The 24,864-nt window shown below is 56.6% G+C and overlaps 10 protein-coding genes and 1 pseudogene across 11 annotated transcripts; all 11 read left to right on the top strand.

Annotated features, from left to right (window-relative positions):
- Positions 1-1,342: 1,342 nt before the first annotated feature.
- Positions 1,343-1,534, top strand: LBRM_35_0430 (putative nuclear protein family a (nop10p); the record flags this gene model as incomplete). The annotated part of the gene is made up of 1 exon (XM_001568618.1): positions 1,343-1,534. One exon carries the CDS (start codon positions 1,343-1,345, stop codon positions 1,532-1,534), a length of 192 nt encoding a protein of 63 aa, XP_001568668.1.
- Positions 1,535-2,791: 1,257 nt separating this feature from the next.
- On the top strand, positions 2,792-4,216 carry LBRM_35_0420 (putative ribonuclease HII; the record flags this gene model as incomplete). The annotated part of the gene is made up of 1 exon (XM_001568617.2): positions 2,792-4,216. One exon carries the CDS (start codon positions 2,792-2,794, stop codon positions 4,214-4,216), a length of 1,425 nt encoding a protein of 474 aa, XP_001568667.1.
- Positions 4,217-5,147: 931 nt separating this feature from the next.
- Positions 5,148-6,293, top strand: LBRM_35_0410 (annotated as a pseudogene). Its single transcript has one exon. A coding segment is annotated over exon 1 (1,146 nt).
- A 720-nt stretch (positions 6,294-7,013) lies between these two features.
- Positions 7,014-7,634, top strand: LBRM_35_0400 (putative proteasome beta 2 subunit; the record flags this gene model as incomplete). The annotated part of the gene is made up of 1 exon (XM_001568616.2): positions 7,014-7,634. The coding sequence occupies one exon, from the start codon at positions 7,014-7,016 to the stop codon at positions 7,632-7,634; it is 621 nt and encodes a 206-aa protein (XP_001568666.1).
- A 1,155-nt stretch (positions 7,635-8,789) lies between these two features.
- LBRM_35_0390 (putative dolicholphosphate-mannose synthase) lies at positions 8,790-9,482 on the top strand (the record flags this gene model as incomplete). Its single annotated transcript, XM_001568615.2, has 1 exon — positions 8,790-9,482. The coding sequence occupies one exon, from the start codon at positions 8,790-8,792 to the stop codon at positions 9,480-9,482; it is 693 nt and encodes a 230-aa protein (XP_001568665.1).
- Positions 9,483-10,620: 1,138 nt separating this feature from the next.
- Positions 10,621-11,544, top strand: LBRM_35_0380 (conserved NUDIX hydrolase protein; the record flags this gene model as incomplete). The annotated part of the gene is made up of 1 exon (XM_001568614.1): positions 10,621-11,544. The coding sequence occupies one exon, from the start codon at positions 10,621-10,623 to the stop codon at positions 11,542-11,544; it is 924 nt and encodes a 307-aa protein (XP_001568664.1).
- A 1,299-nt stretch (positions 11,545-12,843) lies between these two features.
- On the top strand, positions 12,844-13,794 carry LBRM_35_0370 (conserved hypothetical protein; the record flags this gene model as incomplete). Its single annotated transcript, XM_001568613.1, has 1 exon — positions 12,844-13,794. The coding sequence occupies one exon, from the start codon at positions 12,844-12,846 to the stop codon at positions 13,792-13,794; it is 951 nt and encodes a 316-aa protein (XP_001568663.1).
- A 483-nt stretch (positions 13,795-14,277) lies between these two features.
- Positions 14,278-14,883, top strand: LBRM_35_0360 (conserved hypothetical protein; the record flags this gene model as incomplete). The annotated part of the gene is made up of 1 exon (XM_001568612.1): positions 14,278-14,883. One exon carries the CDS (start codon positions 14,278-14,280, stop codon positions 14,881-14,883), a length of 606 nt encoding a protein of 201 aa, XP_001568662.1.
- A 1,059-nt stretch (positions 14,884-15,942) lies between these two features.
- Positions 15,943-18,372, top strand: LBRM_35_0350 (conserved hypothetical protein; the record flags this gene model as incomplete). The annotated part of the gene is made up of 1 exon (XM_001568611.2): positions 15,943-18,372. The coding sequence occupies one exon, from the start codon at positions 15,943-15,945 to the stop codon at positions 18,370-18,372; it is 2,430 nt and encodes an 809-aa protein (XP_001568661.2).
- A 950-nt stretch (positions 18,373-19,322) lies between these two features.
- On the top strand, positions 19,323-19,808 carry LBRM_35_0340 (putative xylulokinase; the record flags this gene model as incomplete). The annotated part of the gene is made up of 1 exon (XM_001568610.2): positions 19,323-19,808. The coding sequence occupies one exon, from the start codon at positions 19,323-19,325 to the stop codon at positions 19,806-19,808; it is 486 nt and encodes a 161-aa protein (XP_001568660.2).
- A 3,640-nt stretch (positions 19,809-23,448) lies between these two features.
- On the top strand, positions 23,449-24,852 carry LBRM_35_0330 (EIF3-interacting protein-like protein; the record flags this gene model as incomplete). The annotated part of the gene is made up of 1 exon (XM_001568609.1): positions 23,449-24,852. One exon carries the CDS (start codon positions 23,449-23,451, stop codon positions 24,850-24,852), a length of 1,404 nt encoding a protein of 467 aa, XP_001568659.1.
- Positions 24,853-24,864: the final 12 nt, after the last annotated feature.

The raw sequence follows: 24,864 nt of genomic DNA, 5'->3' as shown, positions 1-24,864 counted from the left end.
CGCGGTGCCTCCCTTTACTCGTACTCCAAGACCCCGACGAAGGAAATACCTCTGTGTACGTGCAAGACCGCATGTATGACTCTCTCTTCCCTCTCTACGGGTGTCTATGTTTGTCTTTGTGCGTACTTTATTCCTTACGCCCCTCCCCTCCTCAGGGCGCCATTTCTTCTCCTCAGCCCTTTGCTCTGTCGTGTCGGTGTGCGACGGCGTCTGCTTTGTTTTTTTTTTTGTTGTTGTTCTCTCCGTTCTCGTTTCTGCTTCGCGGCGCCATTGTTTTGCTTCTTGCTTCTTCCTTCCTCTTCAGCGGTGTGTGCGTGTGTGTGACAACTGTTCAGGCCTCCTCGTTCCTCCTCTTTCGTGCTGGAACTTCTGCATGTGCTATCCGGCCATCGCGACCACGCATTCATGCAAAGAGGTACCTCCACGCCCATAGACCATCGTGCCGCGCCTCACCAGGCTGTGTGTCGTCTCTTGTTTCTCTTCCTTTGTTCATCAAAGCGTCGTCGAAATACCACCGCGCACCTTCCGTGCACCGCTGTCTTGTTGTGGAACTCATGTTGGACGGAGACGAGAGGGAAGGGGACGGACTCTCTTGTCTCTCTTCTTTTCTCGCGCGGTACCTGCGCACCCCTCTCCATCCCTACACGCGGCAGCCATAGCGCGTCACTCTTGCAGGGCACCGACAAGGAACTGGGTGGGCACCTCCTTTCTTTTCCTTCGTTCGCTCTGTCTTGTATGGTGTTTTTTGCTCCGGCCTTGGGCGAAGGCCGGATAAGACACGCCGTCTGTATTCTTCTCTCCTGCCTCTTTGCCTCTTTCTTTATTTTTGTGGTCTTGACGGGGGGTAAATATCGCCGGCTCGAGCGCAAGTGAAACCCAAAACAAAAAATGTCAAGGAAAAAATGAAGAGCGCACCTGCAGCTGCAGCGCTTGTCTGACGAAGGCGCGCGTTATGGAGGAGTCGCGTCTGCAGTAGGACCATCGCTGTCTGAAGCATTACCTCCAAACTACCACCTCTTTTTCTGTAGCCGGCATACACCAGCACGGTGGGCGCGCTTGAACTACCGTGTGTCTTTTATAGCTCTTGTGTAATTCCATCGAAACCTTTGCCATTACGTTTGACCTCTCTCTCTGTCTCTGTCTCCCATCTTCTCATCTGTTCCTGCTGGATGACGTCACAGCTTGCGCTGCTGCCGTGATTCTCAGAGCTCCAGCTTATTCCACGAAGAAGACAGACGTAGTGCATCGCACTTGCGCCTTTGCTGTCCATCTCCACGCGGGCACACAACAGTATCCACACACCCCCCACCCCCACCCACACACACACACACACATCTCGAACATGCATCTCCGAGTGTACATGGTCGACGGCAAGCGTGTCTACACGCTGAAGAAGATGGACCCGGAGAACAAGCCGACGCTTAGCGCCCACCCCGCCAGGTTCAGCCCAGATGACAAGTTTAGCCGCCAGCGCGTCACCATCAAGCGCCGGTTCAAGGTACTGGCGTCAGAGCGTCGCCCACAGCCATTGTAACTGAGGAGATGGAGCAGCTGACGCAAACATTTCGCTTTCTGCCGCGCAGGTCACTGACATGCGAGTACGTGCGCGTGCGGTAGTGCTTTTCTTTTTATTTATTTATTACTATTAATCGTCTTTCTCCCCCTTTGGTGCTGGTGTCGCTCTCTCCCTCTCTCTGTGTGTGCGGCATGCCTGTAAGTGCCCGTCTCGGTGCTTTTTGCCCCCGTTGGCAAAATCCTGTTAACCATGTAATCTGCCGAAAGGAGTAGAAGAGAAGAATGAGAGAGAGACGCGCAGAGTGAAGGACAGGAAGTGACGTGCTCACCTCTGGTTCGTGTGCAGTCGTTCTTTCTGTTTATTTCCTTGATGAGAGCATGTGCGCGTTGTTCTGTCTGCGTGCTTTGATCTGCTAGAATGCACTCTGAGGTAACCTCAGGGTGGTCGCCGAAAGATTTTAGGCACCTGTGCTGATCTTGTATTCTATGCCACTCGACAAGACTACAACAATGCACTTACCTTTCAGTATCCCTCCCTGTCAGCGCACCACCCCCTCGCCACTGCTTCTCCTCGACGCATGCGTTCTTTCCCCTTTCTTTCCCCTTTCCTCTTTGCTAGCTGATACGGAGCATCCAACACGGCCGTCACCAGCCACCCCTTCCCTCCCTCCGCATTTTGCCTGGTATCGTTGGTTCCTCGTTTGTGCTCGAATTACGGCGGCAATCACCACATGGAGGAAGGACTCACGCACACACTTGAACTCTCACATCGCTCCTACACCATCTCTTTTCTACCCCTCGAACTACACAGTGAAGCGCCCTTCACACGAGGCCGCATAGAAGCCTGTCCCCTCTCTTCAGTTGCACTTTTCAACACTTCTCTCAACATCGCACTGAGATCTTCATACCCAGACACCTGCTCACGTACGCATCCAGAGAGAGTGAGATACAGACCTTGTCAGCGCACATGAGTGCACTGGCACGCCTGCGCATACATACATTCATAGATATCACTTGATCCAGGGGCCTCTCTTGTTATTACCCTCCCCCTCTGCATCATTCACTTGCTCAAGGCGCATCGTCACACTGTTCTCCTTCGTTTTCTTCTCTTTTGCCTACACAGAGGCCTCATTACGGAGCAGCGGTCGTGCGGACGACCTGCAGTCGTCCGCACCTCCCTTTGTCAAGCCGCAAGTTCACCAGTTGAGATAACAAGTCTAGACTCGCAAGCGCACTTCCGCGCGGCTGCAACTCATTCGAAAGACGAATGCTTATCATGCTCAACGCATGGCGCTTCGTCCCTTTTGTACGTCGTACGTCTGCCCTTGGCAGTGGCCTGCTCCGACCCAATCGCGTACTACGGCAGAAGCGCCTCACCTTTCCCCCCTTCAGACCACCACCGACGTGGAACGCACTGCAGAAGGTGGTGGTCGGGCATCGCGAGACCGACACGGGCGAGCCCACACTCGATGGCACGTTGGACCTGGTCGGGTACCAGCTCTCCCGTGACGGCCTGCTGCCTCAGACAAACATCTCAGGTCGCACGCTGCCAGCTCCAGATACCAATGGCATCTCTGCGTCGACTCGCCGTAAGCTGGAGCGAGAGAGAGATGCGGCTGTGGCGCAGATAAAGAAACATGGCGTGCGGCTGCGGCGCAGCATCAAGGAAACGGCCCTGACGATCGGATGCGATGAGGCGGGCAGAGGCCCACTTGCCGGCCCCGTAGTCGGCGCCGCCGTCTCGCGCATTCCGGTCTCCAGCTTCAACAACGAGTTTGACCAGTTGTACGAGGCACCCGAGCAGTTTCAGATTTTTGACAGCAAGTCCGTGTCAGAGCGGCAGCGCGATCTCGTGTTTGCCATGATCACTGGACACGTCGACTTCTTTGACATTGTGAGCTGCAAGAGGTTTGTCGTGCACCACTGCGCCGGTGATGAGGCGCCAGCGTCGGTGCTGGGCAGTAAAAAGTTCGACTCCCACATGAAGCTATCGAAGCTGCCCTTTAAGAAGTTACTCTCTATGCAAACGCCGTACCTGGTCACCTATCACGGGTACAACAGTGCAGGCAACTATGTGTACTTTTGGTCCATCGGCATCGCCAACCATACCTACATTGATGAGTACAACATCTACAACGCCTCCATGAACACGATGCACCGCTCTGCGCAGTCCATCTGGCACATGCTCAACGATGCGCGTTTCTCGCACGAGACGGCGCCGCGGCCGCGCTCATCCAGTATCGTGCAGTACCTGTTCAGTCGATTTTGCACCGCTGCAAACCACGACAACGACAAGCGCTATCAGGTGCCGCATAAACTGGACCTTTTGAAAGGGGCCACGGACTACTTTGACTTCGAGCCAATACAACCTCCGCTAGTCCTCATCGACGGCCACGCCGTACCGGGCCCGAGCTACGACTACTTCACCAGCGTCAGTATTGGTGGCGACGTTCAGCCCATCATCGAGGGTGATAAGCGCAGCCTCTCAATCGCCGCCGCGTCGTGCCTCGCCAAGGTCACCCGTGACGAGCTCATGAATTACATCGGCGCCCTCTACCCGGGCTACGGCTTCGGGGAAAACAAGGGGTACCCAGTAGAGCAACACATGAAGTACGTGGCCAAGAACGGACTGTGCCCGATACACCGCAAGACGTATCGTCCGTGCCGCGCAGCGCTGGAGAAGAGTCAGCAGAAGAAGTGAAGGGCAAGCGGCAAAGGGAGTGAGTAGAGCGTCGCTGAGGTTGACCCGGGGCACTAACTGCTTCTTGACATCTCGGCTCACCTCGCTGGTGACGTGGGTGTTGACCGGGTGGTGAGAAAGGGAAGGACCGGTATGAGGTTTTGTGGATGCCCTGTATCGGCGTTCGTACTGTCTGCTATTCCCCACCCTTATGGCTCTCTCGTTCTCCTCTTGCTGTGCGTTGGGTGTTGAGGTGTCTCTCTTGCGAAGAAGTGGCACAGAGAAAAAAGAGAATCGAATTGCCCTTCGCCCCCCCTTCCTCTTTGCCTTTTCGTTACCGGTAGTAATTGTATAGGCTGGGCGTGTGTGTGGAGATGGCGGCTATGGTGAGCGGAGCATGTGTGTATATCCACCGTTATTACGCAGGAACACATGCGTACACACACGTACACAACGCACATGAAACACGACAGTAAAGAGAGTCAGGTTACACAGCTCACTCGAGGCGTACCGGCAGTGGTGCAGATCGCTCGTTGTTGTTGGCATGCACACATTCTTCACCCATACGCGCGCACCGACCAGGTGATCCATGAGGCGGCAAAGGGCTGAGTGGAGCGGTTCGCGCCAATCCTTTAACCTCCTGTGCTGCTGGACCACCATTTTTTACGCTACCGATCCCTCACTGGTCTAGTCCAGCCGGTCTTATCCAGGTACATGCGTACGTACGCGCCTGTAGTTGCACCTCCACTGCTTTTCCCCTTTACTCGCGTAAGACTACTTCTTTCCCTTTCACGGTGCCTTTGCACCCTTGAGGGCTGCACATGGTCTTGCTCTTGCTGGTAGGACTATTGTGAATCACAGCTTGCTTTCTGCTCCCAGGACTCGTGTCTCTGTCTCCGCGTAGACAGATCTCTAGCGGCACATGCACTGGCGTTACTGATCTGTGCGCACATAGCGTCGCCGGCTGTGTATGGTGGGGCGCGATTCAACACGACAAACCAGTAAGAAGCCACTTTCCTCAGGACAGGCCATGCAGGCGATCACGCCCATACAGACAGAGCCGCTACTGTCAGCCTACCAGGATTCCCATAGCTGCTTCGCTGCCGTCCTTGCGGATGTCGACCGCCTCCTCGAGAAGATGAAGGCCAGGCAGGCGACTATGAAGCAACGCATGGCCGACGACCAGCAGTGCTTTGATCAACTCACTCAGGACACTCAAGAGCAGGAAGATGCTCTGCCGAACGCACTGCGCTGAATTCACTGACGTCAGGCAGCTGCGCAGATGCAAGTGACAAATTTGCCGCGCCACCGTGCGCTGTTGGTGACGGACACAAGACGGCAGTACACGGTAGAGTAGAACGATAATATACTGGCTGTTGAGGACACCCATTTTGGCAGGAGGTATGGGTGAATCATCGGGTTGCTCTGGTACCCCTCACGTCTACTCTGTATCCTGTAGGGACACGCATACGACGATAAATTGCCTCCCCGTCAGCCGCCGTAGCCAAAGCTCTTAATTTTGCGCCGCATCTGCCTCACCTACCTTTGCGCACCAGTGGCAGCGTCCTGCAGCACTCGTCTTCTCTGTGAATGATGAACAGACGCGACAGAGACGACTCAGAGTTGCCACTGCGCTGCCCTGGCGCAGACACTCCAGGCGTGCCCTGAGGCAGTGCACTACCTCGAGGGAGACGATAGCACACACTTCTCCGCATCGACTGTGAAGTCGAGCTGCTCTCTGTGAAGGGTGATGCGCTGCCTGAAGTGTCTTGGCGCGCACCCCTCCACGCCCATAACAGTCGTGACTTCGCACCATTTCATTTTGCATGTCTCCAGAAGCCGGACATCACGGACGCCACGCTGTCTCCTCTGGCGTGCCGGTCGATCACGAGGTCGAGTTTATCGAGACTATGGCGCACTTTCTCGCCTTTGACGACGCATTTCTGGCAAATTTGGAGTGCGTGGTGAGTCGTGGTGCGAATCTGTGCTGCGGAAAGGCGTTTGTCGCTCGGCGCTAGTGAGCACCCCTGGGGTGACACTGGGGGTGCGCCTACCTTCGCGCTGTCGCGCACTCGTTGTAACGGTTCTCCGGTGCTGACGACACGATCTCATCTCCATCCGGGTGCAGTTGTACGTTTTCAAGGCATCCGGCGTCGACCAGCCGCCAGCATTTTCTTCCCCACCTTCCTCTACTGCCCATACCGGAGACGACGAGGAAAGGGATGCTACTGTGTTGGCTTCATAGCAGTCTCGTTCATCAGCATATCAATCGTGAATACCTTCGGATTCGCTCTTTATGCACACGCAACGACAGCGAAGAAAATCCTGATTTCCAGCTAAGGCAGCCTCATGACTGTCTTTGCATGAGACTATCGACACCCCCACACAAACATGCATCCTGGCAATAGAACTCCACTTTGACCGCTTCGCTTTCCCATCACCTTCGTCTCTTCCCCTCCGCTGCTACGGCGCGCTGAAGTTGTCTGCTAACGTTGCTTCTCGGCTCTTTCCCCCACTGGATCCCTTCTGTTGCCTTGATCGCACTCGGCGGCTCACCTACCTCTTTCACCGCTGTTTCCTATAGCCCCCCCCCCTCGTTACTCAGCCTCTCTCTTTCGGACTGGCTTTGGTGCACCCGGAAGCTCCGCCGTCCTCCAGTCCCGCTCAATATATTTTGAAGGCGTTTTTTTGTCGCACCTCGGCGCCCATTCCCGTCAGTGTTTCTTCTCTTTTCTTCAGCATCAGCACTTCCGTGATTAGCCGTTGCCGACGCCCCTCCTTTCCCCCTCCCCACTGCCGACACACATCCCCAAACACAATGGCAGCGACAGCGATTGCGTTTCGGTGCCAGGGCTACGTCATGGTCGCTGCGGCTGGTCTCAACGCCTTCTACTACATTAAAATCACTGACGAGGAGGACAAAATTACGCAGCTTGACACACATCAGCTGGTGGCGTGCATTGGTGAGAATGGCCCTCGCGTGAACTTCACCGAATACATCAAATGCAACCTCGCACTCAACCGTATGCGCCAACACGGACGCCACAGCAGCTGCGAGTCGACGGCGAACTTCATGCGCAATTCTCTCGCCAGTGCACTCCGCAGCCGCGAGGGTGCTTACCAGGTGAACTGCCTCTTTGCCGGCTACGACGTGCCGGTGTCCGAGGACGACGACGGCGCGGCGGGGCCGCAGTTGTTTTACATGGACTACCTCGGCACCCTGCAGGCTGTGCCGTTTGGTTGCCACGGCTACGGCGCTTCGTTTGTAACGTCTCTGCTAGACCGCCTCTGGCGTCCGGACTTGACCGAGCAGGAGGGCCTAGAGCTCATGCAAAAGTGCTGTGACGAGGTGAAGCGCCGCGTTGTTATCAGCAACGCACACTTCTTCGTGAAGGCAGTAACAAAGAACGGGGTAGAGGTCATCTCAGCGGTGCACTAGAGGGTGGAGGTCTGTGCGGTGCGCGTAACCCAAGCTCGTCGCGTGTGCAACGAACGGTGCTCTGTGTTGCGCGGGAACGAGACGGGAGGTGAGTGGGTGGGGCTGAAGTGCCGGTGAGAGATGACAAACACCAGCGCACGGAGTAAATGAAGAAAGGCGTCGTTGTTGCGGTGAATGGGACTAGTGTGTCGCTCTAAGTTGCCGCGCCTGTGTGTGCATTTCCTCGTTGGCTCTTATCCTCCTTCCCCTTTCACTTGTTGCGTGTTTGTGACCGATTCGATGTTGCCATGAAGCGTGAGTGGGGCAGCTGCAGAGAAGGAGAGTGAGCAGAGGAAGGCCACATACCCGTCTCTCTCTCTCTGTCTGTCTGTCTGTCTGTCTTCTGCCCTGTCGGTCAAGCCTTCGCGTTTTTTGTCTTCTTTCTGTCTTTGCTTCGCTGCGCTATTTCTCTCTGAGTCTCGCGTTGGCACTGGTGGGTGGGCAAAGCACAACACTTCAAACAAACCAAACGCATGAGCGAAGTAAGTGGACGAAGGCGCGCGATGCGGATGCACTTCGTGATGATGTGCGCACGCTAGTGATGCCTCTCTCCGAGGATGGAGGCACATCTTCTCCTTCGTGGCGGTGCTCTCTGACGCGGACATCACCTCTGTGCAACGGCGAAGCGGGGTGGAGGAGGATGCCGTTCATCAGCCGGAGCGTCTTTGGTGTCATGTGACGGGCCCCTTTCTCCTATGTGGCGTAAGGAACTGACGAGAGACTTGGCGAATGAGGCGCTTTGTCGATCACAGGTGTATACTCACGTGTGGGTTGTGCTCAGTGCCTCTATGGGTTCTTTCACTTTGATAGTGACGTGGCACCTTGAAGACGGAGTTGACTCCTTTGTCTCTGAAACAACAAGTGATTCTCTCAAGCCTTCTCTGTCGCCTATAACGTCTTCCTTTCTCGTTTTATGGCCGCATCTAGAGCCACCGGCGTATCTTCTCTGAGGATCTGGTGCTGTACGCTGTGCGTGAGTGTGCGCACACACCATTTGCCTGCCACTGCACGCAGCTGCTGCGCGCTGGTACCCAGTGCCTTTAACCGATCTTTTTTTTCCAAGTAGCTTCTTGTGAGCTGCGCAGCGGTCCACTTCTTTGGAGACGTATCACACTTATGTCCTCTGAACACTGGAGCTTCTTTGGGCTGCCACCCTTCTTCACCGAGCAGCACTCGCCGGCGACGCTGGACAGGCAGTCCACGCTGTGGTCCAACCTCCTTCTCGACCACGCTATCTATCACACTCAGCGCACCGCCGGCGGCGATACCAACCCCCTTCTGCGCTTCTATACGACCAACAGCGACATTTTCTACAACCCGGCCATCAACAAGCGTCTGAGCCCCGAGGGAGCTCACACAATGCTGCAGGCGCTCGTTGCGCGCCACCCAAACCACGCTGTTGTCGTCTCGGACGGCGGCCCTAAGGACTTCTCTGTACTCGTGTGCACCACGGAGGGCGGGCTCAAAGGGATAGAGGAGAACTTGCTGCGCTACATTCTCGAACACGGCGAGGTGCAGACGGTGGCAATGCTCTCGAAAAAGGGTACGGTAATGACCTTCGATGAACTCGCTGGCGGAGCAGCCCTCGGCTACGGACAGTCTCGCCCCGCGTACCTTGCGCGACTTTCCTCTGCTGCTGTTCCAGTTGCTGATGTCGGCGACCTCTCCGAGGAGCAGGCAGTTCGCACGTACTTGCATGCTCTGGACCATCATCCTGTGTCGGTGATGCGCCCCTTCAAGGTGACTCTCTTTAATCTCGACGGGACCACAACACAGCCCTACCAAGGCGTCAAGTTCGGTGGCGAGTGAGAGACGAGGAGTAGCACAAGAATGAGTTTTGTCCTGGGGAGACCTCTATGTGTGCGCCGCTCGTCTTCTCCACCTTGTCCTTATCTCTCTGTGCACTCTTTGTGTGTGTGTGTGTGTGTGGGTGGGTGGGTGTTGGTGGTGGTGGTGGTGGTTACCATCTGTGACTGCCGTGCTCAGCGCATTGACGTGTCCGTTGTCGTTTTACGTGTTTCTCTTTCGCTGGCTTCGCTGAATTATGGGCACGACTTTTGTGCGGGAAGAGCGGCCACTATGCAACGCAGAGAGAGAGAAAAGGCAAGGTGATATCGCCACTGCTCTGTAGAGGCGGAGGAATGTGCGGCAGGCGAACCTGTGGAGGAAGCGCGTATGTGTATGCGTGTGTGTGTGTGTGTGGGGGGGGGGGCGCACGCGTGCAGTCGCGTTGCACATATGGTGTATAGGTCGTGGCCTTTTCTCTCTCCGTTTTGTTTCTCCTCCTCTTTAGCTCTACTGGCATCTGCAGTGGAGGGGCAACGTCGCTCTTCATTGCTATCCACCGCGTTATACCATGCATCGGGGCACTCTGCCTCAAATACCCGCTTATCATCTTCCGTTCTGCTCCGTATCCTCTCATCACTCCCCCCGTTCACTCTCTGCGGCCAGTTCTGTGCCAAGGAGGAGGACTGATTCAGACGTGGCACGGAGCACTTTCTACTCCCCACATTCTTCCTCTTCACCTTCTACTCTCCTCAGCCCATTTTTTCTTCGTTGTTCGTAGCGCACATGTGCAGCCGTTTGCTACGTTTTGCTGTTCTGCGCTAAAGGGCTTTGTGCATCGTCTGGAATTACCCGAGGATAGGGCCAGGAGACGAAGGAGTGAGCCGCACGTTTCCTCTCGCGCGCATGGAGCGAACTGCTTTCTCAGTTTCTAGACTCCATGTACGTGTGACTATCCCAGTAGCCCCTTGTTGCGAAGCCTGTCACGCTCAGATGTTCGTTTCCATGCGTATGCTTATAGACATATCTCCCCTTTGCATCTTTGCTCTCTTACCAGTCCCCCGCTAATATGTCCGTGTATATGCGTGTGTTGTAGTATATGTTCTCGCCGCCCTCCCCCGGCTTCTCACTTCTACTTGATTCGAACTGACGCTGTTGCCCCATGATCCGGACCGCAGCCGCAGCAGCACGTCTACCCCAAAGCGCTCAGGGGTGGGTGCCACTACTGCAGCAAGCGCTTAGCTTCCCTATCGAGTCGGTCGCCTTCCCCTCGCATTTCTGCCTCCACACTTTTAGCGATGGCAGCACCACGACCACCGGGTTTTCACCACAAAAGACTCCCGTGAAGCTGACGACGCCGCGCCAGTGTGCCGTGTTGGTGCTGCTCTCGCCCACAGCGACGGGAGACGGATTTCAGGACATGTGCATCACCCTCACCAAGCGCACAGAGACGGTGAGCTCACACAAGAGCGAAATGAGCTTCCCAGGTGGCCATGCCGAGGCCGACGAGACTCCACGCAACGCAGCGCAGCGTGAGGCACTGGAGGAGGTGGGCCTCCTGCCATCAGAGTACGAGATTATCGGATCTCTAACACCGATTTCCACAAAGTCACAGCACGTGTGTGTGACGCCGTTTGTGGCTGTTGCGACTAAGCCTGTGCAGCCACACCGCGCGAGCCCTGAAGAGGTCGATTCTCTCCACTACCTTCACCTGTCAACGCTGCTGCTGAAAGCGTCGACAAGTCACGCGCGGGTCATCAAGTATCATTCCTTAACGAGCAAGCGCCCGTGTTTCTTTCCCTGCTTCTTTGCTAGCCCTGTTCAGATGGATGTCTCCCCGGCAGTTCGTCGATCTCCAAAGGCGGCTGTGGTGATGGATGACTGCGGCTTCGATCCGATGCTGCCCGAGGACTTTCCTGGTGAGCTGGTCTGGGGCCTTACTTCCCTCATGACTTGTGAACTCGTGGCCCGCGTTGCGAAGGTTATCGTAGACGCGCCAGAGGCTAACTCAGCAGCGGAAGTGAACGCACTGTTGATTCCTTCGAACGTGGTGGCACGCGACCCTCTCGCCGACTCGACGCGATGAGCGGAGTTCTCCACTCGGCCAGTAGCGGACTCCGCCAACTGCGTGCAGCGGCCTGAGCTGTGGTTGCACTCGAATTAGGGAGGATGTTTTTTCTCCTGCCTGTGTTGTGCGTGTGCGTGTGTGGCGCCCGCTTTTCTTGTGTGTGTGTGTGTGTGTGTGTGTATGTGTTCCTCTTGTTCTTCTCCTTGTGCGTCTGTGTCTCTCTCTACCGAAGCGACACACTGTGGACTCGAGGGCGCGTCACCTTGTTGTCTTTCTCTTCTTATTCCCACAACTGAGCCCTCGTGTCATAAGGGGGCCCCCCTTCCCTCTTCGTCCCCCAACAATCGCGTTGGTGCTGTCTAACAACTCTGCTTTACTGTCTCTTTCTGTGTCTCTTACGCTTGCATGCGCACGTGCGCGCGTGTGTCAACCTGCGATGAGGTATGCGTCCTTGACGCTGGGCGGTAGCGCGGCCAGTTACTGCTCCTCCTGTTTTCCCTTATATTTTATTCGTAGCGTAGCCACACCTCCGTTGATGCACACAGTGCGTGTGGAATCCCCAATTCCCCGTCTCTGCTCGCTTTTTGTTTTATCTCGCATCTCTCGCCTCTTTCTCTCTTGTGTTTCTCCACCGCTGGCGGCTGGTGCGTTCTTCGCTGCGGCCTCTGTTTCCCTTTCGTTCTTTCTTGCCGTGTACTCGCCACGCCACCGTCTCCTCCTCTATGCCAGTGCTGCTCGCTCTGTTGATCGGTGCTCTAACCTGTTGTGCACCCATTTAGCGGAGCTGCAGATCCCGGCCGCGAGACGATGACAGTGAATTGGCGTCGCAAGGCGAGGGAACAAAAATAAAAAGGAACAGCACCGCAGCTCAAGCAAAGTAGAAAACCGAATGAACAGCAGTCCGAGCAGAAGCTGCGTGGTAGTTACCTCAAGAGGGTCACAACCTTCACGCGTTTCTGACGTGTGTGGGTGTGCGTGAGAGGCACGTTTGCTGTAATTGATGCCAAAAAGTGTTCCATTTCTTCTTTCCTTACTTTTCATCTTCACACTTGACGCGTGCTCGAATGGGCCTCTTCACCAGTCAGCGCCACCGCTTTTTTCATCGTTTGTCTGTTTATGTCCGGGTGCCTGTGCTGGAGCACCACAGGGGAGGGGCTTCAACAACATCATTACGGAGAATAACATCCCTTCCACCTCCTCACCCTCCCTCGTCCGCGGCACACATCGTCCGCGTCAATGCTCGTATGCGGATATGCCTGCACACGTTCCAATCACGCATTCACCACAACCAAATAGAAGGGTAAACACGGAGCTTTGATGAGGCGACGCGAGGTCGGGTCTGCAGCCCGCTTCTATGCGACGGGTATACTGGTGGGTTTGTTCGCCCTACTCTTCTCCTGCTGCTACAGCTTCGGTCTCTTTCACATCCCTGACAAAGTGGAGCAGCTAAATGCCGCTATCCGCGCCGTGGACGGGAGGCGGGTGTCATCTCTGCTGGATACGGTGTTCTCGAGTGGGACTCGCTTCGACAGCAAAGGTTACCTGCACCCTCTCTACGCGCTCGCGTGCGTCCAGGAGGAGGAGACGGAGGAAGCGCAGCGCATGATCCGAGAGGTCGCGCGACGGTTTCGCGCCGAGTCAATTGACGTTGACTACGCTCACCACCCCTTGACCGCCGCTTATAGGCACCACCGCTATACCGTAGCGCAGGTGCTTATCGAAGAGTGGCAGCGCCCCGTACCTGACGCAAAGGACGAAGACGCTATTATGGACGAGGTGTACGCCTCTTCCCTCACAGTGGCGGAGCTGCAGCGTGTGGATCCGAGGGTGTATGTATACTGCCACGACGTGGATTCAGTGCGATGTCGTGCCGTCCATCCCGCGCGTATCCGCGATGCGGCGAACAGCCGCCTTGAGGCGGCCTACAGGAGACGTTTTGGTCGTGCGCAGGAGCTGCCGGCTGTGACGCCGTACCGCGACACGGACATGCCTTCTAAGGTTGTGGCTCCAGGATCAACAATTCGGGCTGCGTCGTGGGACGATCCGTTCCGGCCAGTCGTGCCCGAGCTGTTGCCTCCGCGCACTGCGATGGTGATGAACCCAGGCTACTTTGATAGCGTGCTGGATGAGCTCTCCTATGCAGTGTTAGGCCACGTGGAGGGGTCGTCGTCGGTGGCGACGTTTGCCTTGTTTGCCATGGGCGTGATGTTTTTGTTTCTCAGTGCGTGGTGTGTAGGCATGACATACTGGCTGGTATGCTACGCCTGAACACACACACACACACGCACAAGTACATACCTCTTCGTCTCCCTGTTCACAAACAAAAGGAAAGAATGAGAAGAACAAAGAAGTGGCGACACAAAGCACCCTAACAGCACGAGCGAGTGCATTGCAGAAAACAAACCGCTACGGCGCGGTACACACTTTCACGGAGTCAATCATTATGTGCTGAGCTGATCGACGCAACCACGGTCTTCATCTGGCACTGGCACTGGGGACGAAGCCACATACCATCACGAGAAACGCCGTCGCAGGGGTAGGGTGGGGAGGGACGGCGCCATCTTCAGCCCTCAACATCTCTGTCACCACTAGCAGCGTGGCGCTCTCTTTCAACTCATGAAGTCTCTCCATTATGCGCTGCTGGCCTCTCCTTCTCTTTCCCTCTCTTCTGTCGCTGTTACCTCCTGCTTGTACGCCAGCTCACAAAGCGTACACATACGCACATAATTGCTGACGGCTTGCCACCGAGCGATGGCGTCGTCCTCGACCTCATGCAGTGGCCGAGATGACAAGGTTGTTAACTTGCTCACCATCGCACTCCAAAGGATCGACGACTTTAAGGACAAGAGCGCGGACGCGAGAGAGTACGCTGCGCAGGTCGTGGCGGCAGTGCGCGCCAACAACGACACACCAGAGGAGTTCAAGGACCAAATGATGTGCATTATCGCCAACGTCAAGAACTTGAACGGGGAGCTTGGTGCGGGGTCACACGAAGGAAAGGTCGGCATATCCGCTGTGGAGCTGGCCACGATGGACGCTAACGCGATGCGCTCTGGACAACAAAAGAGAAATATGGCGGCAGTGTTTCGTAAGCGCGCGCGTGAGCAGACTAGCGTCGACAAGACTTCTCTGCATTGCATCAAGTGTGGGCTGGTGCGTCATGATCGGCTGAACATCAATGAGCTTGCGCTCGACTCCGAGGCGAGCGGGTCCCACTTCGACTACAACTTCGACAACTCGTGTGCTTGCTCTCACTCTAGCGACGAGGAGCGGAGCAGCTCAGATGATGAGGAAGACGACAGCGCGGCGGGGTCGAAGGACGACTCTGCCACGGCATGTGACAGCTACGGGGACTAGTGCACTTCTGCTTTCTATCCCCTTATCACTGACGCGGTCGCTGCGTTTGTGCGAGTACAGATGACGTCAGGGACTGCACTCTCGCTTAGTATCTCCGTCAAACCGAGGCTTGATGAGGCGGCGACCGAGTTTGTGCTGTGTTGGCCAGACTTGCCATTTGCGTTGTGATGCGTCGGTGACAGTGCACCCCGCCGTAATCATTGTGGCGATGTCACCGAGCAGAGGAGAAACGACCGTGAGACAACCGCGTAGCCACTGTAGGTGTGAGCGTCGCGGGGAAATGGAAGGGGTGGGGTGGGAGGCGTGCGCTGACGAATCTTGAGCCTGTCTTCTTGAGCAGAATGCGAAGGTGCCGTGCTCATTCTCTTCGGAGGGAGAGCACCGCCGAGAAAGACGGCGGTGGTGGTGGTCAGACTAACTGGAGAGAAAAGGCTCTGTGAGAGAGGAGAACTATCCACACCCACACCCACATACACCACCGTACCCTTCTGTCTGGCCAGCTTTTCCTTTCCTTCGCTGATACGCCCCACTCTTCGTCGATGCCTGAAAACAGCCGCCCCTCCGTCTTCACCTTTCCCTTCTCCTTCCCGCTCCTGTTTTCTCGCGGAAACCTTCGCACTCTGTGTGTGTGTTTTCTCTTTTTGGTCGCGAGAAAGAGCACCAGCAATCGCCCCAAGAACAAGCGGGTGGACACGGGCTCTCTTTCCGTCCCCAGCCGAGTTTGACCATAGAACAAGAAAACAAGCGAATTGCACTGGGGGTGAGAGGAGAGCACCCCTCGGCTTAGTACATCTCACTATTCGTAACACGAAACTGTAGGCGTACCCGCCCGCCCATGTCTACTTTGGCGCACTCAGCAACAACGTTCCCCGCCTTACGTGTCCATGCCCACATACGTAAGCTCACACGATTCCATAACAAAGCATAGACTCGATAGACAAGCCGGCATACAACTCACTGAACAGCATACATAGGCACGGACGCTGACACAAAGAACACCACGAGCACACAAGGATCCGTTGCACATGTGCAACCCCGCCTGTGCGCACGTTCGAGACAATGACAGACATCTACGCGGTAGCTCAGAGCCTCATCGAGGAATTGCGGACGAATCTTGGAGAACTGAGACAGTCGCCAGACGCGCAGGCGCGCCTTCAGCGCATCGCCCTCCGTAAAGTAGAGTCAGAGCGTGAAAGGTGTCACGGTCACTACCCAGACCTGAAGTGCACTATCGAGAAGCCAAGTTTCTGTTTCTCGCCGCTGGCCACGGCGCCGACGACACGGGTAGCGTTTTCCCCTGGTTTTATCTGCAGTGCTGGTGAGGCCACCAACGCAGACAACAATGACTCTTTGTCCACTGTGACAAGAACGACGAGCACACGTACCAGCTCGCGCTCCAAGGCAACGAAGGAGAAGCTCTCCAGCGGCACACCCCTGCTATCAACCGACACCACGGGAGTTGTGCCCACTGCTCGCACAAACCTCTTCTCATCCCAATCCATCAAAACAGTCCAAGCGCAAAACTCTCCGGTCCAAGCACCAGTGAGTCACGCCAAACATGTAGCTGCTTCTGGGGAGCCGATAACAGGAGGTGATGACACAGCCATTGCCGCTTTCTCATCGGCAGCTCTCAGTGATTTAGCTACAGCGGCATTGCTCGCCCCCTTCTCAGGAGCCTCGCGGGCGCTGGTAGATCCGACACGCTTCACCCCACTTGTAAGACAGATCTATGCTGACATGCAGCAGCGCGCTACTACCACGCCAGCTACACCTGCAGCGGTCGAGTGGCGTCGCCGCACGATGGGTCCCCAGGACGCTGAGGTGCGCCGCGCGGTGCGGGACTACCTCTATCGAATGAACATCATCTCTGTCATGGAGGCCGAGGATGCATCCATGACGGCGCCACACGTCTTCAGCGACGCCCTCTTGAACGGCACTGCACTATGCCAGCTTGTCGAGACCCTTAGAGAAGACGGTGAACCGCCGCTTTCTGATCCAGTTCCATGTCGTTGCCCACGCACATTCGACGAGGTCCGCGTGAACTACGCGGTCGCGCTCGCTGCCTTGCGTGGTACCCCAGGCGCGGCGCAAGAGCTGCTGCCTCGCGCTACTTGGATGATGACGCCGGAGGAGGTTTACCTGCGCGCCTCTCCGACGGCGCTGCTCTCTCTCTTTGTGCACCTCATCTCCACCTACCTCCCTGCCCCAGAGGAGTTGCCTCTGTGGAGGCAGCACATGTGCTGGCAGCCCCCTGCAGACGCAGCTCACTACGCACCTGCACCACCCACCGAGCTTGCCGCCGCGGAGGCGCTGTGCGGCCGTTTTCTGCACGCGTGGGGTGCGCTGCCTGACCGCACCGTCTACCACTTACCCGGGGACGAGTGCCTCCTACCCACCGCCACGGCCGCGCCGTACATGGCGAAGTGGTCCGGATTCGTAGTCCGCCCGGTGGCGCCGTCGTCTATCAGTGTGCCGTCGGTGTGGCCATTCTTGTGCAACGGCGTGCTGCTCGTGCTGCTTGCCCGACGCAGCGGAGTGGAGGCGGTGGCGAAGGCGACGACCTCGTCCCACGGCGTGCCGCCCTTTTTCGCGAATCCCCGCACCTTCGCCTGCTGCGCTGCCAACATCGCTGGCGCCTTGCATAGTTTTCAGACTGCACTGGCGAAGAAGTTGCCGCTGTCGTTCATGTCCAAGGACTCCACGGCGGCCATCATCCGAGGTGACCGAGCGCACATTCTTCATCTCCTTCTGCACATACGTGCTGCTATGGAGGTCACCACGCTGCCCCGTGATGTGCGTTCTGCGCCACTGAACAAGACTGCAGTCGCGCTAGGAGGCTGCACACCTACCAAGGTCTCGAGTCGGGCACCAGACGGTGAGGCTGTCACGACATCGCCGTCATCGTTCTCATCACCAGGTTCACTGATGCAGACACCGTCCACTGTTGCCAAAGAAGCTCTCCGCCCGAGTGCGCTGCTGCTACCTGTAGGACCTCGCTCGTTGGACCCCTTTCCTTTCACGGCATTAGCGAGCAGCAGCTCTGCTAGTGTCCGTCGCGAGACAGTACCCGCAAAGAAACCGCAAGGCCGTGGTGGGCTGTGTGGATGGCTGTGCCAGCAGCTGGGAACCGAGTATCGCTACACCGCTGCCGACGAGTCTTTTGTCGTTGACGCTGCCACCTTCACCTTACAGCACCCTTGCCTGGTCTTCTCCGACGGCGTTGTTCTCGCTTACCTGATTGGGCGATTGGAGCGGCGCCGCTGCTCATTCCTCGACTGTGTGCGACCCGCTTCCAAAAAGCCTGCGAAGCTCTTCAACGTGCGACGCTGTCTCGAATTCCTTCGTTTTGGTGCTGGTATTACCTTAAACATCGCCTTGCTGGACGAGGCGCTGATGGAAGGCAAGGTGGAGGGTGTTATCTCGGTCCTGCAGGCGATGCGGCGCCATTACTGTTTGGCGCACGCACGACACTCGCACCAAGAGGCATGATTTTCTCTGCGCAGCTTGCGTTGTCTTTGTTTTCCTCCTCTTCATTTCTACCTGGGGATTCGCTGCTTTGCATGTATGCGAGACAAGACGACACTGCGTCGGGAATGAACGTCGCGCTCTCGCAATTCACGCCAACGCTCTTCTGGTTTGATGCCAAAGGAGGCGTTTTAGTGAGCCTTTGCTGAAGGTCTTTCACTATCCTCCCTGAGGCACTTACTACCTCGCTCTTTCTTGACTATACTAAAGCGGGCGAACTCCAAGAAGCGATGCGACGGCCGCTGCGGCTGCTGTGATCGCCAGCTACGGCTAACTTTTACATGTGTGCTGCGCCTTTTCCACGCTGCTCGCTTGTCGCAGGCAACCCACAGCAGAGGCGGTTCGTGAGGTGCGCATTCTCTTCGCTACCCTACCGACTTCTGCTTATCGTCCCCCAGCGGCGTCCTTTTCGTCACCGTGCCTCTCACTGCACCGCCCCGGAGGCCTGTCCTCTGGCGGTCTCTCTCTCCCCATTCTTTCCTCTGCCTATTGCCTGTCCTCGCTCTGCAAAACACACACACACACACGAAGAAAATGAACCACCGCTGTGTGCCGTCGGGCGCTTTGTGCGCTGCACTCACGCGCCAATTGCCTTCGCGCAGGTCGGCTCTTCGCTTGCCTTCCCTCTATTAAGTCGGACTTCTGCCGCCCCTGCGCTTTGTTCTTTCCTTCTTCGTTCTTATCACGCGCGGGTATTTTCTCCTCTCCCGCTCTCTCTCGTGCTCTCTCCGTCTATCTACGTCCATGCCAGGGCCCTTTTCCTTCCTCTCGGTGACCATCCGTAGACACACCACCACGAGCGCATTCCCTTCTTTTCATTGTTTTCTTCTCAATAATTATCCTGAGACATCATCATGTGCGCCTCGGTATTGACTTGGGTTCCTCGGGCATCACGATTGCCCTCATGAGGGGCGATGGGCAGGCCGTCGACAGTGCCTCCGCCCCTTTCACAGCGTCTAGCCCGCACCCGCTGTAGAATGAGTAGGACCCCGAATCGTGGTGGAGGGGGCATCAATAGCACCATGAACGAGCTCAAGAAGCGCCAGGATATGAGAAGTGTCCGCGCGATCGGTCTGTCTGGCCATACACACGGCACCACGCTGCTTCACAGAAGCTACAAGGTACTGCGTCTGTGCATTCTTCGGTGTGGCGGCCGTTGCTACCGCGAGTGCGAGGGGCTCGGGAGGGCAGTGCTAAAGTCACGCGGCATTACTGGCAACTTGATGATGCCCGGCTTCACGGCGGGCAAGCGCCTCTGGGTCAAGAAGCACGAGCCAGAGATCGTTGTAAAAGGTGGTCAAGGTGCTACTCCCGAAGGACTACGTCCGCTTCCTCATAACGGGCGACTTTGCCTCCGAGGTGTCCGATTCCTCTGGCACCATGTGGATGGACACAGGTAGGCGTGTTTGGATTGACGACATTCTGCGCGCAACCGGGCTCAGCCGCGCCAACACGCCGAATCTGTATGAGGGGTCAGAGATCACCGGCAAACTGTCGACGGATGTGGTCAAGAAATGGAATATGAGCCGCGCGCTGGTGGTGGGCGGCGACGGCGAAAATGAAGCCGGCGCCGTTGGTGCTGGTTTCGTCAAGCCGGTTCAGGCGATGCTCTCCCTCGGTACCTCGGGCGTGTACTTTGTCGTCTCTACCGGTTTCAGTCCCTCTGTTATCTCTTTTTTGTTTTCATCCCCCCTCTCCACTGCCCTGATGACGAGGGGAGACCGCAGTGGACAGTATCCAGGGTCCAGTGCCCCCGTCCCTCTGGGAGGAGAAGCCAAGGAGCCCCCACCCCGATTCCTGCCAGTGCCGAGCCACCTCTGGCGGTGGCAGGGTCAAGTGCCCACGACGCAGGGGTGGAGGGGCGGGTGGGGCGATGTAGCGCTGCGGATGTCGGCGGTCAGGCTCTGGATGGCGTGGCGTCGGAGCGGCCTGTGACGATGGATAGGACTACGCCACCCACATGATGGGTGGGGTGTCAGCGCGACTCGAGCGCACTGCACCCGGTCCTCGCTGTTCACTGGTGCGGGGAGCCTGGGCCACCCCGAGCGGGACGCACCGGGTGGCGACCGGCAGAGAGCGGTGGGTGGGCTGAGTCTGAGGCCGTGGTCGTGCTCCGATAACTGAAGCTGCATTGCTGCAACGCGTGTCTAGCGCTGCTTCGCACCAGGCGGTGGGGCCTGTGACAGGCTGGGGCCGGGGGTGGGGTTGAGCTCATGTTGCACCTCGGAGAATGGACACGTTGAGGAAAAGACCATCTGGACTAGTAAGTCTGAGTGTTACACACACACCCACGGCTAGGGACTCAGCAGCACCCACTAGAACGCGAGCATAGACATCGTAGTTGTACAGACATGAGCGACTCTTGTCGAAGCTGCTTGTCTTCGGTAGAGATGAGCGGAAATTGGGTAGGAAGCGGACTGGGTGGTAGTCTTTTGGTTGTATAGGTCATACACTCCGAACCGGACTCACTCACAGACTCTATCGCTGTTGCCGGACACACGGATGCAACGCCAACCACACTCTCTGGGCTGACGGCCCTATCGATTTGCTTCTCTTTTTTTTTCTTTGGCGCAGTTTGTCATTCACGTGATATATGAGGGTGAGACTCTCAACGGTGCGAAACAACGGCCCGAAACAAGCGTGATGAAGGGACAAATTGCGGAGGCGTCGTCATGATTGTTAGTGATAAGACAGTGGCCTCGGTTTCCTGTCGCTGTGTGGTTTCTTCTCCCGCTCCCCACCTCCACCATCTCTAGCGATGTCAAACGTTTTTCCTTTCCGCCTTTCCCCTTTGTTCTGGCTCATGTGCTTGTAATTCGTTCTCTTTCAAAGCGTGATGCCATGTGGGGCGACGGTGTCATGCGGTGTTACCTGGGTGCCTGCACGTCGAAGAGCGGATGTGCAACTGCAGCAGCACATCGTCACATCAAGGCCATCGCCATCACTGTGGCACCTCACGCGCGACTGAGCCAAAAACAAACGCCACACGAAGACGCGAAAAGAAGCATCACGGTCATCAAAAGTGTTCTCTTTGACGACCAGAGGACCGCCTCAACGTTTGCATTTTCTGTCGCTTCGTTTGTTTCTTCACCGCCTGCTATCTTTCCCACTCCATTTTCCTCCGAAGACGATTTCGCACAGCTCGCGTAGTTTGCTTTGACTGTTGTCTGTTTTTCTCCTTTTGTTCTCTTCTTTGCCCCCCCCCCCCCCTCCTTCACCACCTCCCTCCCTCCGCTTTCAGTTTCACACCTCGATTCTATCAGGTCTCTCCGCCTATTCATCTGAGAACGATCCATATGCGTGCACACCCGTGCGTGTGCTCAAATTGGTCCCGCAAAGAGAACGTACCAAATCAGAAAAATAAAAGGCCTGCGGGTGGGGTGGGGTGGGGGGAGGGGAGGAAACGTCACGTGGTGCTGGTGTTGGCGTAGGAAGTGCGTTGGCATGTGCGGTGCTCTCTTCTTGGGGTACGTGTGGAGTGCCCTGTCTCACTTAAGTGAATGGGCTGCTCTATATCTTCAGTCTCTCTCTCTCTCTCTTGCTCGACGAGCTGCACGGTCTGTTTGGTTTGTTGTGTTTGCTCGTCTGTGCCTCCTCTTCGAGCATCGCTCTACACACATGCGCGCATCCCTTCTCAATCCAGGCACCATCTTTCGCGTACGTCTGCGCGCGTTCTGCCTTGAGTCGGTCTTGGGCGCGGGCAGGCGAGAATACATCCCAAGTGTGTGTGTGTGTGTGTGTGTGTGTGGAAAGGAGCAGAGGGAAAGCAACAATCATCCCAGTTGTGCAAGGCGAGAGAGGACCGTGGCGCGTCTGATTGCGACTCTTTCCTGCTGTGTGTCCGCGCCATCAATTTTTGATTACTTATTCTCGCTTGCTCTTTTATGTGAAGGGGGACCGCATACCCTGCCAGCGGAGATGGAGAGGGTGCGCGTGCGTCTTTGCGTGTATGTATGCGTACCTTTTTCTTCGCTTATCCGTGTGTTGTTTCTTTCTTTCCTTGTGTACCAGCTGTGGAGCGCTTTGCCTGGCTGGTTGCGGCGTGCGCAGTGGCGAGGGGAGCGAAGAAAGACAAATCGAGTGTAGAAGTGAGTTGCAGCAAGAAGAGCCGCGCTCTTTGGAAGGGGTGAGGGGCCTCTTGCTGTTGGCATTCAAGGGAACTGCAGGCGCTTCTATTCTCTTTACTTTTTCTTTGTTGCTCTTTTCCCGATGTGTACCCCTCTCTCGAGTGCTCCATACACGCACGTGTGTGTGTGTATGCGCGTGCACGCGTCTCGTTCTTCATCTATGCTCTCCTGCCTATTGGCTCAGCGTCGTTTATTTTTCCTGCGACTATGGCTGAGGTGCTCCCTGTACGCAGGCAAAACACCACATCAGCGGTACCTTGGTCCAACACAACAGAACGGCACCCCTGTAATGAAGCCACCTCCCTACACCTCGCTTTATTCTTACCTTTCTACAACTTGTCGCGCGTAAAGGTGAGGTGTGCGAGCAAGAGGCATAGCATGGAGTGGGTGTTTCCGCTCCTTATGGCGATGTGCGTCATATTCAAGCACAGTCTTCTACTGCAGGAGCAGGGAGCATCAGTGCGTTGTCATCACCTCTGTGCCCCGCATCGGGGCTTGAACGACCCACGCGGTGGTGTGCGTGTCTTCTTTCACCTCAGATGGCGGCATTGCGCCGTTTGTACCGCCTACTCTCCTCTACTTCCCTTTTCTCTCCGCTTCGTTTTTTTTTTGTTGTCGTTGGCGCTGTTTCACCTGCTGCGGCTGCTGCCATGCACCAACGGGTCTCTACCAACACCACCGGTGACCCCCCCTCTTCCTCAACCACAAACCCACAACTGCGCAGTGATTCACTCCTGCCTACCTTCCACCTCACTTTTCCCGCTTTCAAGGTGCATCTGCGTGCATCAACTCGTGGTGGTCGTATCAAGTCGTGTTACCTTCGACGTTTGTTTTTCCCTCTTCCAACTCGTCGCTCACTCGCACGCTGCGCTCCTGAAAGAGAAAAAGGAGACTCACACGGGGCTTCGAAAAGATGGCGACCAACCCCGATATTGAGACCGATATTCCCCGCGATGTGTACCAGTTCTTCCGTGGACTGAACCGCGCGGTGGAGCGCCGCGACGCGGCGGCGATGCACGAGCTCTACGAGTCGCAGTTTGATGCGTTAACCAAGAACTACTACATGGCCGGCCATGGCCAGTTCCGGTCTTGGCCGGCGCTCCGACTCGAGCAGGTGTCCTCGTGCTTCCGCGGTAACCGGATGGCGGAGCTGGTCTACAGTTTCCTCTTCTACAAACACTTGTTTATGGATAACCGCTCCGTGCGGGCGCCCGACGCGGAGGGGGCGTGGAGGACGTACAGCGACCTGTTTCCGCTGCTCAAGAGCTACGAGCTGCCAAACTGGATGTTGTGGGACATCTTTGACGAGTTCCTTTATCAGATGACGGTAGTGTACCAGAAGGTCTTTGCTTCAGAGGGCACTTGGGCTGTGCCGGAGGTGTCACGCCTTCTCAACGAGGTCGTCGACAACTCGCGCCTGTTTGAGCTGATGAAGGAACCGGACTTCCTGGACGACATCCACCGCGGGCCGAACACTGGTGCTCTTAGCGGATTCTACGCAATCGTCACCAACTCGAAGCTGAACGTGCTGCTTGGTGACTATTACTCTGCACTCACAGACCTGGAGCCCCTCGACGTGTACAACAAGGGCCGTGCCGTGCTGTCGCGCGTGTCGCCATGCGCCGTCTCCGTGTTCTACCATATCGGCTTCAGCTATCTGATGATCCACCGCTTCGAGGACGCCAGCAACGCCTTTCGCCGCTGTGTTACAGTGAAGCTGAACGGCCGTCGCTTCTCAGAGCGCGTGCAGCAGGACGCGGCATACATGTACGTCTGCGCTCGCGTGCTCGGTGGCATGCCGATAAGCAACCTCACTTCGTACCTTGACAGCCGCAAGGTGGCTGCCTTTGAGGACGACCGCGAAAGCCTGCGCACCGGCGACGAGGAGCGTTTCCGTGACGTGTTCGACCGCTGTAGTCCCAAGTTCCTCACTGTGCCGCCGTCGGACGGCTTGCCGGTGAAGGGGTCGGAGGGTCGCGAGCTGCAGGCGCGGATGTTCCGTCGTGCGGTGCAGCAGCAGCAGGACATCATCAAGCTACGTGGGTACTTCAAGGTATATCAAAACACCAAGATGAACCTTCTCGAGACGCTACTGGAGGTTGACGATGGCTACGCGCCACTGTTTGCGCTCAAGATGCGCTCTCGCCAGCTGGTGCACGACGGTGTGACAGCGGACCTGCTGCAGGGCGTCTTCACGTCTAGCTCCGAGTTCGACTGCATCGTGCAGGACGACAACGTCGAGGTGGTTCCCAGTATGACGTTTGGCGGCATCGAGCAGAAACTACTGAACAAGATCAAGAACACACAGCGCGGCTGAAGGTCGTNNGTT

Source organism: Leishmania braziliensis, chromosome 36 (assembly GCF_000002845.2).
Source record: "Leishmania braziliensis MHOM/BR/75/M2904 complete genome, chromosome 36".
In the NCBI taxonomy this organism is placed as follows: domain Eukaryota; phylum Euglenozoa; class Kinetoplastea; order Trypanosomatida; family Trypanosomatidae; genus Leishmania; species Leishmania braziliensis.
The sequence above is the reverse complement of the archived record's forward strand: the minus strand, read 5'-3'. Positions and strand labels throughout refer to the sequence as shown.